A 14,245-nucleotide genomic window follows, 5' to 3' on the forward strand; every position below is an offset into this window, starting at 1 on the left:
TTTTGTTCCGAACAGTATCAAGCTTGTGAACTCTCAAGCTTCCTTCCGTTATGTATTCAAGATGGACTATGATTAATAGTTCTATGTTACTTATATGTAAGGGTGTAAAGGTAAAGGTAAAGGTTCCCCCGCACATGCGTGCGGGTCATTTCCAACTCTAGGGGCTGGTGCTCATCTCCATTTCAAAGCCGAAGACGTCCGAGGACGTCTCCGTGGTCATGTGGCCGGCATGACTAGACGCCAAAGGCGCACGGAACGCTGTTACCTTCCCACCGTGGTGGTCCCTATTTTTCTACTTGCATTTTTACGTGCTTTCGAACTGCTAGGTTGGCAGAAGCTGGGACGAGTAACAGGCGCTCACTCTGTTACGCGGCGCTCGGGATTCGACCTGCCAAACTGCCGACCTTCTGATCGACAAGCTCAGCGTCCTAACCCACTGAGCCACCGCATCCCTACATGTATGGGTGTAGGCCTATACATATGTTGTATATAGTATGTTTAAATGTGTGTTATGCATGTGTACACTTGGAGAGCAAGCAACTAAATTTCATTTTTAATGTGTGTCATTGTGCCCACAGTAAAAAAAAATGACAATAAAGGTTATCTATCTATGCTATTTTTCCCCCTCTCTCCTTCGCCTCTAATAATGCTTGGCAGGAAAGCCTCTTCCCCTCTGGCACCGACCTGCCACCCTCATCTGCACAAATGCAAAATGAAACAGGACAGACCACCCCTTGAATACTGCATCCAATTTTGGTCACCATATTACAAAAAAGACATTTAGACTTAGGGAAAAAATGCAAAAAAAGAGCAACTAAGATGATTAAAGGCCCGGAGACTAAGACATATGAAGAACGATTGCAGGATTTGGGTTTGGCCAGTCTAGAGAAAAGAAGGACGAGGGAGGACAGGATAGCAGGATTCCAGTATTTGAGGGGCTGCCACAAAAAAGAGGGGGTCAAACTATTCTCCAAATCACCAGAGGGCAGGACAAGAAACAATGGATGGAAACTAATCAAGGAGAGAAGCAACCTGGAATTAAGGAGAAACTTCCTAACAGGAAGGACAATCAACCAGTGGAACTGCTCGCCACAAGAAGTTGTAGGTGCTCCAACACTGGAGGTTTTTAAGAACAGACTGGACAGCCTCTTGTCTGAAATGGTATAGGCTCCCCTGCTTGAACAGGGGGCTGGACTAGAAGACCTCCAAGGTCCCTTCCAGCTCGATTCTGATTCAGCTGCCAAAAAAAAAAAGAAAAGGAATAGTTGCCGGAAGACAGCTGGCAGGAGCCGCGCGCTTTGCATGGCGGGACATGTAGTCCCGACTGCCCGCGGGAGCCTGGCCGGCTACAGCGGCTGGAACTGCAAGTCCCGAGAGGTTTTGCTCTCCGCAGCTGCCGTCCGCGCCCAGGAGCCCCGCGCGGGCAGTGCATCGGGGGTCTATTGTCTTGGCATCTCCCTCCGTCCACCCTTTTTCCCCCCGCCGGGCTTTTGCATCTTCCGCGCGGCTGGGGGGCGGCTGGGGGGGGGGCAAGGCTGGCATTGTGAGCGCCGCAGCATGGCTGATGAGCAGGAGATCATGTGCAAACTGGAAAGCATCAAAGAGATCAGGTAAGCGGGGGGGGGAGTGCAGAGAGGGTCAACGTAAGGATGCATCGCTTGGCCCCTTTCCTTTGGGGCCATTTTCGCGGGGAGGAGGCTGGGTGGGTGGGTGGGGGGTTATGCAAGAGAAAGGACCCCCCCCGGATTGGGGAGGGGGAAGATTCTCCCATGCAGCCAAGGGTCTCTTCTTCCTCCATTCCCAGGAATACACCTGGATTTCCCATGCCCAGCGTTCCCACGCCGGCTGATTATTATTATTATTATTATTATTATTATTATTATTATTATTATTATTATTATTATTATTATTATTATTATTATTATTATTATTATTATTATTGTTGTTGTTGTTGTTGTTGTTGTTATTGTTGTTGTTGTTGTTGTTATTATTATTATTATTATTATTATTATTATTATTATTATTATTATTGTTATTGCACAAAACACACTCGGTTGCAAAATTCTCGTTTCTTGGAAGAATCCGGGTTTGGGGGAGCGGGCTGGGAGGTGGGGGGAAAGGACTGGCAACCCATTGAGCGAACTGCCCCTGCTGGGTTTCCTACGACCATAGGGGCTGGAAGGGACCTTGAAGATCTTGCAGAGACACGGAGCTAACAGGGTGCCGGTTAAGCGAGGGGTCTGGGCCCCAGAGGTGCTTCCTTTCCTAACTGGACTTCCTTGTTTGGCTTGAAATCCCAGAAGCTTCTTCAACTCTTGACTAGAGAGAGGGTGGGGAGTGGAAGGATTTGTGCTGCTTGCAGACAAAGCTGGCCATTTGCACCCTTTCAGAGAGCCCTTGAGGCCATTGGGAGGTTGACCTGTGTCCTCAGCGTCACCTGAGTGGTGCAAAAAAAAAAAAAACCCTCAAGGGCACAGATAAAACCTAGAAAGAGTGCTAACGACCAGATGACTGCAAGGAGTATAAATCCTTCCATTCTCCACCATTCGGTCAGAACGGAAGAAGCTTCTCGGATGAGAAGCGAAAGGTCTTCAAAGCAAAACAAGAAAACCCAGTTGCCTTTGAAAAGAGAGCAACTTTGGGACAACCAGGACTTGGATGACTGAGAATCTCCATAGACGGGGGGGGGGGGGCAGTGTTTGTGAACGGAGCAGGGAAGGTACAGAGCTTAAGACCCCCGGCAAAGAGCTGCTGGGGAAACCAGTCAGGGAACAGATGCGCTCCAAAATTGTGGAAGAACACAGCGGAATTGTGGAAGGAGACTTCAGGTCATTTGAGGCTTGATAAGGAAGTTGTAAAGGTAGCCCTCGGCTTATGGCTACAATGGAGCCCCAATTTTCTGTTGCTAAGTGAGGCATTTGTTAAGTGAGTTTTGCCCCATTTTATGACCTTTCTTGCATAGTGCAGGGATAGGCAACCTTGGCTCGTTTATGACTCGTGGACTTCAACTCCCAGAATTCCTGAGCCAGCATGGCTCAGCACGGAAACCTCTCCATTTCTCCTCAGCATGGCTGGCTCAGGAATTCTGGGAGTTGAAGTCCACGAGTCATAAAAGAGCCAAGGTTGCCTACCCCTGCCATAGTGGTTAATTGAATCACGACAGTTGTCAAATTAGTAGCACGGTTATTAAGCGAATCCAGCTTCTCCGTTCGCTTTGCTTGTTGGAAGGCTGCAAAAAGTGATCACATGAGCCCACCCAGGACACTGCAACCATCATAAATACGAGTCAGTTGCCAAGCCTCCAAATTTCGATCACATGACCATGGAGATGCTGCAACAGTCATAAGTGTGAAAAACGGTCATAAGTCTCTTTTTTTAGTGCCGTTGTAACTTTGAACCTTTGATGAGTTCCATTTGGACCTGTATCTGGGAGGAAACTTGTTGATTTCCTGATGGACAAGATGTGGGTTTACTCAAGAGAAACCCTTACTGTATTCTATTCCAGGTAGTCCTCAACTTACAACGACAACGAAAAAAAGTGACTTATGACCATCTTTCACACTTAACAACCATTACAGCATCCCCATGGTCACGCGATCAGAATTAAGGCACTTGGCAACTGACTCACATTTATGATGGTTGCAGTGCCCCAGGATCACATGATCCCCTTTTGCGACCTTCTGACAAGCAAAGTCAAGGGGGAAGCCAGATTCACTTAACGACCGGGTTACTAAGTGAACGGCTGCAGTGATTCACTGAACAACTGTGGCAGAAAAGGTCGTAAAATGGGGCAAAACTCACTTAACCACTGTCTCACTTAGCAGCATAAATTTGGGGCTCGACTGTGTTCGTAAGTCAAGAACTGCCTGTAGTAAGTAGATCAGGAAGCTTTCTGATGCTCTGTAATACAACAGAAAAGTTCTTTTAAATTGAACTTGTTGGGATGCAAAAAGATTTAAGAGATTTTGAGGTGTTTGGATTCTAGTTCGGAATGTTGACTTCCAGACTAAGCTCTGAGGCACCCTTTGGCTTTAATTCTGAATCCACACATCATATTAAGACACACTGTTTGGCAGAATCCGCATATTCCGCCAAATTATAAACCATGTTTCTTCCAATGGCGGTGGAGTTTGCACCACCTGGTAAGCCAAAACCCAAGCAAATTAAATGAATAACTTAATACGATCTGTTTAGTGGGGGTCACACATTGCTCTAAACTAGGGGTGTCAAACTGCCAGCCCGCGGGCCGGATGCATCACATAGAAGCCACGCTCACCCCATTGCTGGCAATGGCAAAACTGTCCCAACACGTTGCGTGGCATCATGTGACATCGCGTGTTTGACATGTCTGCTCTAAACCATGGATGGTTTAACCATAGCGTAATGGACAAACCTCATTTGTGCTGCTTTTGCACAAAATCTAAGCTGCAAAATGCCAGCAATCGTGAGCTGAACAGGATGTGGCCAAAACAAGTCAACATGGTTGTCCCAAACGTGTTTTTTCAAGAGGCAACTGGGCTTCCTTGTTTTTCTTTGAATATTTTTCACTTCTCATCCAAGAAGCTTCTTCAGCTCCGACTGGATGGTGAGGAACGGAAGAATTTACCCTCCTTGCAGACAGCTGCTCATTTGCCTTCTTTTATTCTCTTCCATTCCCCACCATCCAGTCAGAGCTGAAGAAGCGTCTTGGATGAGAAGCGAAATGTCTTCAAAGAAAAACAAGGAAGTCCAGTTGCCTCTTGAAAAAAGCACCTTTAGGACAACCTGGATGACTGAGAATCTCCGTAGACCAGGGGTAGGCAACCTCGGCTCTTTTATGACTCATGGACTTCAACTCCCAGAATTCCTGAGTCAGCTATGCTGACTCAGGAATTCTGGGAGTTGAAGTCCATGAGTCATAAAAGAGCCGAGGTTGCCTACCCCTGCCATAGACAGTCAACATGGTAGGTTGCAAATAAGTAGAGCTTTCGTCCATCATCGCAATGCCCGTCTTGACGTCACAACCGCACCCTGCAGAGCCCTTGGTTCGGGAGCTAAATCTTCCCTTTCTCTCTCATGGCCAGACTCTCCTGTCTGCCGTGAGGAAGGATCAAATGCCTCCTGGCGACCCAGCTTCTCTGTCTTCTCCATTTCTCCCCACCTGCCCTTTCCCCAGAAATAAAACACTGCAGATGGAAAAGATCAAAGCTCGCTTGAAGGCAGAATTTGAGGCGCTGGAATCCGAGGAGAGGCACCTGAAGGAATACAAGCAGGAGATGGATCTCTTGCTGCAGGAAAAGATGGCCCACGTGGAGGAACTAAGACTCATCCATGCCGACATCAATGTTGTGAGTGGAGGGACGGAGAGAGATTTATTTTATTTTTATTTATTTTAATCCCATTTATATCCCGCCCTTCTCCGAAGACTCAGGGCGGCTTACAATTTAAGCACAAACCAATGTGCTTAGCAATAGCCTTCATTCTATGTATATGCCTGCTTATTAGGGCTTTTGAGCCCCCCCAAGTGGCATTATTACAAAGTCAGCTTATTGCCCCCAACAATCCCCGTTGCAACTGTCTGGCTGCTAATGCAGCCAGGAGGAATCTCAGTTACCTTAATCCAGGCATGTCCAAAGTCCGGCCCGGGGGCCATTTGCGGCCCGGGGGGCGGTTTAATACGGCCCTCTAACAGCCCTCCCTGCTCTGTGTAAATGCGGCCCTCCCTTCTAATTGAGGGCGGCAAGCAGAAGACTGTCTGCCACAGGAGGGAGGGCAGTGAGAGGGCCGCATGGGAAGCCCGATCCTGACGTCACCGCCCAAACTTGGAAGACGAGCGTAGGACAAGCGAGTTTGGAGTTGGAGAAGGCAAGCGAGGGAAGTAGGTCGGGTCATTGCTGGAGGCTCTTCAGCAGCCTCAAGGCGAGGCAAGGGGTGGGGGGTCCTTTCCACCAACATCTATCAGCCCATTTCTTCTGCGAAAGACTGGAGGGGCTGACCGGGTGAGGGAGCCAGCGCGGGGGGGCGCAAGGCTCCTGCACGGAAAGCTGGCTGTGGCGTTCTTTAGGGGAAAGGCGGCGGGGGGAGGGGGGCTTACAGAAATTGGGGAGAGCTGCTTTTTGGTTTCAAGAGAGGGGCCACCCGCATTGGCGGAGGGGCGTGGTGCCTCTGGGCATGTGCAGAATGCCTTCCAGTCGCGGCCCAGGTAAGCCGCGGCTCCGCTGGGTGGGGCAGGAGCGCCCCTCCTTCCCAGCGAGGCGCTGAGCCTGGTGTGGGCAGCGGAGGCTACCGGGGTGCGGCTAGCGGGTTGGGGCATGCGACGCTGGTTCTTTCCTCCTCGGCAGGGAGGAAGGTGAGGCAGCGGCGGGGCAGGCCTGGCCCGGGAGAATCAGGGCGCGCTTTCTTAGCCGCCGGAGTTGCCCCGGCTCCGAAGCCCTTTGGCTCCCCTGGGCGAAGGCGACGTCCGGGGAAGGGCGGGGGGCTGCTGCGTGCTTTGGAGGGGAGGGAGGACACACCTCCAGATGGCCGTGCTTAGGGGGCCTCCTGGGAGCAACCCCCCCCCCACACACACATATGCCCAAGGGTATTTTCATGCAAGAATTTTGTACCTGTTCGAAAACAGCTCTGAATTTTGAGGTTGTTATAATGTTCGGAAAAATGTTTGGCCCTCCAGCATGTTCACTTCATCCAATCTGGCCCTCTTTGAAAAAAGTTTGGACACCCCTGCCTTAATCAATGGGCAAAGGGAGAAAGACTTGAGGATCTAAAGCCTCGTCTTCCAAAATGGTTGCTATTCATTCTTATGCAATGTGTTCCTTGATTTACGACCGCAACTTAGCCCCAAATTTCTGATGTTAAGCGATGACAGATGTTAAGTGAATTTTGCCCTGTTTTACGACCTTTCTTGCCTCAATGGTTAGGTGAATCGCTGCAGTTAGTTCATACATTTAATACTATGCTTTGAGTGCATCTGGCTTCCCCGTTAGCTTTGTTTGTCAGAAGGTCACAAAAGGGGATCACATGACCTCAGGACACTGCAGCCGTCATAAATATGAACCAGTTGCCAAGCGTCTTGAATTTTGATCAGTGGCGATAGTAATAGCACTTTTAAGACTTATATAACGCTTCACAGTGCTTTGTAGCCCTCTCTAAGCGGTTTACAGAGTCAGCCTGTTGCCCCCAACAATCTGTCTCCTTGTTTTACCTACCTTGGAAGGAGGGAAGGCTGAGTCAACCTTGAGCCGGTCAGGATCAAACTCCTGGCTGTGGGCAGTTAGCTTGCAATACTGTATTCTAACCACTGTAACACCACAGCTCCTTGATCACGTAACCATGGGGATGCTCCAATGGGTGTATGTGTGAAATACAATCATAAATCACTTTTTTCAGTGCCATTGTAACTTTGAATGGTCACTAAATGAACTGTTGTAAGTTGAGGATTACCTATATTCTCAAGGTGACCCTGCTGTGTTCTCCTGCCAATCTACTGAGGCTGGCTGAAAACTCTGGAGGCTGCAGGTTTAATGCACACTAAGCTGGGTGTGTGTGTGTTTTTCAACCACATCCTTCTTTTTCTGTGTTCTGTGCCCAATAAAATTTGTTTATTTTATTTATTTATTTTTATTACATTTATATCCCGCCCTTCTCCGAAGACTCAGGGCGGCTTACAAGCTTAGCAGTAGCCTTCATTCTATGTATATGCCTGCTTATTAGGGCTTTCACACACACCCCCAAACGGCATTATTACAAAGTCAGCTTATTGCCCCCAACAATCTGGGTCCTCATTTTACCTACCTCGGAAGGATGGAAGGCTGAGTCAACCTTGACCCTGGTGGGACTCGAACCTGCACTAATTGCAGGCAGCTGGTGTTACCTAAGGAGGCATTAGCCCACTGCTCCACCAAGGCTCTTATATACATCCTCTTCCCTGTTTTCCTGCTGTTTCTGGAATATTTTACGTGAGAAGAGAAAGCCTAGCCTTAGAGGGAGGCCACCACGATCACACGCACACCCCGGCTATTTATTCAGCCTTCAGTGACCCCCAAGTTGGAGAATTGGGACCAGCCATTAAGAGATGAGGGAGAGATCTGGATCTGGATCTCCTGCTTCTCTTCCAGATGGAGAACACAATCAAACAGTCCGAGAATGACCTGAACAAGCTCCTGGAGTCAACACGCCGTCTCCATGAGGAATACAAGCCTCTCAAGGAACACGTGGATGCTCTCAGGATGACCCTGGGCTTGCAGAGGTTGCCCGATTTGTGTGAAGAGGAAGAAAAACTTTCTCTTGAGTAAGTTGAGAAGACCACTGAGCTGAAAGCTGTAAAGTCCACCACTTCTGGGTCCGGGAGAAGAAAGGAGGGGAAAGTGAAGAGGTCCATGGATGCATGAAAGCACATGTTGGGAGTACCGATAAAGGAGAATATTTGTAGCTCAGGGTGGAAAGGAGGGGTCTTTGGTGCTGTCTGGGCTTGGTTGTTTCCTTGCAGATGTTTCATTGTCAAAGTAGGTAAAGTCAATGATGGATTGTCTAGCACACTGATGATATTACCTAGTTTGGTAATGAGACATCTGCAACAAAACTTCCAAGCTCAGACAGCACCAAGAACCCCAGTTCTCCTCCTCCTCCTCCTCCTCCTCCTCCTCCTCCTCCTCCTCCTCCTCCTCCTCCTCCCAAACCTTATTCTCTTCTTGCAGTGAGGGAATTTGGGTAATGAAAAGTCTGCAAGAAAACAACTAAGCTCAGACAGCACCAAGAACTCCAGTTCTGTCCTCCTCCTCCTCCTCCTCCTCCTCTTCCTCTTCCTCCTCCTCCTCCTCCTCAACAGTGTTACCTAGTTGGATAACGAAATATCTGCAAGAAAACAATCAGGCTCAGAGAGCACCAAGGACCCCTCATTTCAATCCTGAGCTACGAATATTCTCCTTTGTTTTGAGACCAAAACCTGGATCTAGCTGTTCTGGGTGATCCACTTCTGTAACTATACCCACTCCCCACCCCCACCCCCCATCATTGCACCATATTTCACAGAGGGAGACAGGATGCTCCAGGGAGAAAACTACAATATCCTGGAGATAGCGTATTTCATTTGCTGTAGAGAAATAAAAGTGAAATGAAAGAGCTGGCCAGTTTCTGAAACTTTCAGCCCTGATAGTTGTTTTTTTGACTTTGTGGTCTGTCTAGTTACTTTGAAAAGCAGAAAGCCGAATGGCAGACGGAGCCACAGGAACCTCCAATCCCAGAATCCTTGGCTGCAGCGGCAGCAGCTGCACAACAGCTGCAGGTGGCCCGGAAACAGGATACAAGGCAGACAGCTACTTTCAGACAACAGCCACCTCCTATGAAGGTAAGGAGGCACAATTTCGGCGGTTACAATTTTTTTTTGCGTGTAGATCACTGTTTTTCAACCTTGGCCACTTGAGGATGTATGGACTTCAGTTCCCAGAATCCTCTAACCAGCGTGGCTGGCTGGGGAATTCTGGGAGTTGAAGTCCACACTTCTTCGAGTAGCCCAGGTTGAAAAACACAAGTCTAGTTGGTTCAGTTATAAAACTAGACACACTGTGGGATGTTTCCCTTTTTCCCGCGTGGCCCCAAATCTGAGAGACTGCAACCAGCCATTTCAACCACAGCAACCTTTTATTCACCTCGAACTTCAGGTTCTTAGACTTGATCCCAAATTGTGGAACAAAAATGAGTTTCTCCCCCTTGGATCATGAATGTTTTGTGGGGTTTTTTTTTCCTGTTCTGTTCTGTGACTTGGGATTTTTCGTATTTTTACTAACATATCTCTGAATTCTAGAACCGTGATATAGGAAAATTTTTCACAGACGGATTGTGGGAAGAAGGAGTCCAGGGGAAGGGAGGGGAGGAAGCCACATATGATCAAAAGACTAAAGGCATGCCCGTTGCCAGCTTATCTTAGAAACAGCAACTCAGCCCAGGTGGTGAACAACCTGGGAAGAAATATTTCAGATCGTTCAAAGAAATTCCACTGAACCGCCCTATAAACAGGGCTAGGAAACTTCTATGATTCTGTCTTGACTCAGAGACTATCAGTAAAGAATATATGGTCTGAACCCAAACAGTTATGCTCCTATGCATGGAGGAAACCTCCCCCACACTAGCACTGATGATGTTCCCTAGCTGGGTAACGAAATGTCTGCCACCCGTCAACCAGACTCAAGAGAGCACCAAAGACTGCACAGCTAAAGCTCCCTAAGCAACTAGTTCCCTAATTAGGTCATTCTTTAATTAAGTACTAGCCTAACCAAGGAACTGTCAAGGAGAAAATCACACCCGTACCAATATGGGCAGGGCAAACTATTGTATATAAAGAAGCAAAGCCTAACCCTCGCCAGCACTGATGGGTAATGAAATGTCTACAACCAAACAAGCTTAGAGAGCATCGAGGACTCTACAATAATGGTTCTGGTTAACCAAACCAAACCATGACCTGCTGCTTTGTATGAGCCCAGTCTGGGTCAGTCTTCCCAAGCTGAGCGTCTTTGCCATCCCACTGACTGGCGGGGGGTCTCTAAACTTGGCAACTTTTAAGACTTGTGGACTTCAAGTCCCAGAATTCCTCAGCCAGCTAGCAAGTCTTAAAGTTGCCAAGTGTGGAGATACCTGTTCTAGGAATTCTGCTTCCTACAGCCCTGTTGGGGAAGACCAATCCATGGAAAGTGGGTCACGGTCTCTCCCACCCAGTCCTAACAGATCAACTTTGTTCTTCTTTCCAGGCGTGCCTCTCCTGCCACCAACAGATCCACCGGAACGCTCCCATCTGCCCTCTCTGCAAAGCCAAAAGCCGGTCTCGTAATCCGAAGAAACCCAAGAGGAAGCAAGACGAATGAAAAGACAGCAGAACCGTCTTGCCCAGCCACCACCCCACCCCGCCCCACCCCAAACCCGGAAGACCCTTTCCTTCTTTTGTGGTAGACCCGTCCGGATGATCCACATTTGTTGGCGTGTGAAACCTGAGTGTGACTTAAGCTTTTGTTCCATTTCACGTGTTAGCACCCTCGTGCCGTCGGTTGAGTGAGTGACGCTGGTTTTCAGCAAATCTGGGAAGGAAGAGGCTGCTTTTGGCGGAGATGTGAAGACGGTGCTCCCTTCGGACTCCGTACCCTCGCATGGGCTACGCCACCCTGACGGCAAAGGACATTTTGTGCGGAGAACACAACGGGTGGCTTGTCTCCTCTTTAATAGCACGTGCTTCATTAGCAGATGGACTTGAAGCCCCCTCTTTATTCAACTGATCAAAGGCTCATTGTTCCCATGACCTGTTTATTTTTTTAATCAGGACAGTATTTTTGTACCAAGACTCTACTTTTCCATTCAGTCGCCAGCGCTCAAGAGTCTTTTCATACAGATGTCAGGATGTGTGATGTTTATTTGGTTTTGTGCTTAGGTATAACTAGAGGGGCGCGATAGCTCAATGGTTAAAGAAGCTGAGCTTATCAGCTGGAAAACTGACAGCCTGGGTTTGAGACCCAAGCTTCTCACGATGGGGTGAGCTCCTGTTCCTTGCTCCAGCTCCTGCCCATCTGGAAGTTTGAAAGCATGAAAATGCAAGTAGATAAATAGGTACCACTTCACTAGGAAGGTAACAGCATTTTGTGCACCTCAGCGTATAGTCATGCCGGCCCTATGACCACAAAAGTGTTCTTGGACAACGTTGGCTTCCTCGGCTAAGAAACGGAGATCAGCACTGTCCCCTAGAGTCGGACAGGGGAAACAGAAGAACAGGATTACTGCAGAACTATGGAACACCAATTAAATGTTGGCTGGTTTGCCTCTTTTTTTAGTTCCACGCTTTAAGTTTTACATCAATGACCTGCCTGAAACTTTCTCGGAAATTTATTTACGTCGATGATATCAATCACACAGCCCAAAGAGCCCACTTCCGTGATACAGATCCTTTCACAAGATCTCCAGAAGATGGATCACTGCTTTAAAAAATGGTGCCTCCAGCAGGTTCTAGGACAGGGGTAGGCAACCTCGGCTCTTTTATGACTCATGGACTTCAACTCCCAGAATTCCTGAGTCAGCATGACTCAGGAATTCTGGGAGTTGAAGTCCATGAGTCATAAAAGAGCCGAGGTTGCCTACGCCTGGTCTAGGACAACTCACCACGACCAACTCGCTCCGGGACAAAAGTTACACTAATATCAAAGAAATGTGAAATAGAATCATTGAAGAAAGGATGCCAAAGGAATCACAGAATTGGAAGGGACCTTAAAGGCCTTCTAGTCCAACCCCCATTCAAGCAGGAAACCATATACCATTTCAGACAAATGGTTGTCTAATTTCTTCTTAAAAGCGGAGGTCTTTCATAACCCACCGAGGGACAAAATGAAATGCAAATGACAAAAAATAAAATATTTCATACATTATTTTAAATCATTACGTTGAATTGTCCTGCAGTGAGTTTCCCAGAGTGGCGAGTTGTCCTAGAAAGCTGGTTAGGGTGCCATTTTTTGAAGCAGTCATCCAGCTCCAACAAGCCTCGCAAAAACAGAAGTAGCCACTTCAGCAACAGCTGCACGAACTATCAGCCTTCAGTGAAGTTACGGAACCATATTTTACAATGTAATAACTCCAAAGTCCCTGGACAAATCACTAACGTCCGGCAACACCTGGAAAAAAACAGCTACAAAATTGGGAAAGCCACAAAAATTACCCAACAGACTGGCTGAAACATCCCAGGATGCTGATGTTGACCCCCTACGAATAACAGTTTTGGCTTTTGTTTATTCCACAGCTGAATGCTGTTCCAGTGTGTAGCTTAGCAGTGTCCACACCCAAATGGTTGAGATTTCGACTTTTTTTTTAAATTTTAATTCCATTTATATCCCGCCCTTCTCCGAAGACTCAGGGCGGCTTACAAGCTTAGCAGTAGCCTTCATTCTATGTATATGCCTGCTTGTTAGGGCTTTCACACACACACCCCAAGCGGCATTATTACAAAGTCAGACTTTGCCAGACAAGGGGTATCATCCCTGCCACGTTGCATCCCACTCCTATGCGCTGGTTACCAGTTGTTGTTAGCTGCAAAGTCCTGTCCGACCCATCACGACCCTATGGACAATGTTCCTCCAGGCCTTCCTGTCCTCCACCATCTTCTGGAGTCCATTTAAGCTCACGCCTCCTGCTTCAGTGACTCCATCCAGCCACCTCATTCTCTGTCGTCCCCTTCTTCTCTTGCCCTCAACCTTTCCCAGCATTAGGCTCTTCTGCAGTCAGTCCTTCCTTCTCATTAGGCGGCCCAAGTATTTGAGTTTCAGCTTCAGGATCTGGCCTTCTAAAGAGCAGTCAGGGTTGATCTTCTCTAGGACTGACCGGTTTGATCGCCTTGCAGTCCAAGGGACTCGCAAGAGTCTTCTCCGGCACCATAGTTCAAAGGCCTCAATTCTTTGGTGCTCAGCCTTTCTTAAGGTCCAACTTTCACTGCCATACATTGCAACTGGGAAGACCATAGCCTTGACTATACGTACTTTTGTTGGCAGGGTGATGGTTACCAGTACTTAACCATATCACAGTATTCCACATTGCAAGACAACAAGCTCTTGTTCAGCTACAGTCAAAGATGGTAAACAATGAGGCTCTTCCTACTCGGAAGGACGATGCACAGCCTGCCACAAGATTGGCATCCCAGAGGCCAGCATGGTAGTCCTCGACTTAACGACAGTTCATTTAATGACCGTTCAAAGTTATAACAGCAGTGAAAAAAGCGATTCGTGACCAGTTTTCACCTTTACGACCATTGGGATATCCCCACGGTCACGTGATTTACCTTTGGATGCTTGACAATTGACTCCCATTTATGACGGTCGCAGTGTCCCGGGGTTATGTCACGCCCTTTTGCAACCTGACAAGCGAAGTCAGTGAAACCAGATTCACTTAACAGGTTACTAACTGCACCGCACTGATTGGCTTAACAAATGTGGCCAGACAAATCGTAAAATGTGGGGCAAAACCCACTTAACAAATTTCTCACTTAACCACCTAAATTTGGGGCTCAGTTGTGATCGTAATTCGAGGACGACCCGTATTTATCCAGTTTAACCCCCGCGAGAGAAGAAGGATCCTTCCTGTGTCCTGATCATTAGTGATCTCTCCCCAGGTCACCTGGTTTTGACCTGCTTTGCTGTGTGCGGAGGAAATGGAAGAGAATTAGGTGTGATGCTGGAAGAAGTGCCTCTGCCCTCCTATCAGTGGGGATGGAAAGATTCCCCTTGTTGCAATTGTGGTGCTCCTGTGCAAA

At 48.0% G+C, this 14,245-nt stretch overlaps 1 protein-coding gene across 1 annotated transcript; it reads left to right on the forward strand.

Moving 5' to 3' along the window:
- Positions 1 to 1,248: 1,248 nt before the first annotated feature.
- ZC4H2 (zinc finger C4H2-type containing) lies at positions 1,249 to 12,800 on the forward strand. The gene is made up of 5 exons (XM_081336705.1): positions 1,249 to 1,610; positions 5,156 to 5,327; positions 8,094 to 8,266; positions 9,160 to 9,322; positions 10,719 to 12,800. The coding sequence occupies exons 1-5, from the start codon at positions 1,303 to 1,305 to the stop codon at positions 10,830 to 10,832; spliced, it is 930 nt and encodes a 309-aa protein (XP_081192831.1). The 5' UTR covers positions 1,249 to 1,302; the 3' UTR covers positions 10,833 to 12,800.
- Positions 12,801 to 14,245: the final 1,445 nt, after the last annotated feature.

This window comes from Vipera berus, assembly GCF_964194415.1.
Source record: "Vipera berus genome assembly, chromosome: 11".
NCBI lineage: Eukaryota > Metazoa > Chordata > Lepidosauria > Squamata > Viperidae > Vipera > Vipera berus.

Coding starts and splice junctions, on each gene's coding strand:
- ZC4H2 (XM_081336705.1), top strand. CDS start 1,303: ATGGCGGGACATGTAGTCCCGACTGCCCGCGGGAGCCTGGCCGGCTAC. Junction 1,611..5,155: donor GAAAGCATCAAAGAGATCAG/GTAAGCGGGGGG, acceptor CCCTTTCCCCAG/AAATAAAACACTGCAGATGG. Junction 8,267..9,159: donor GAAGAAAAACTTTCTCTTGA/GTAAGTTGAGAA, acceptor TGGTCTGTCTAG/TTACTTTGAAAAGCAGAAAG.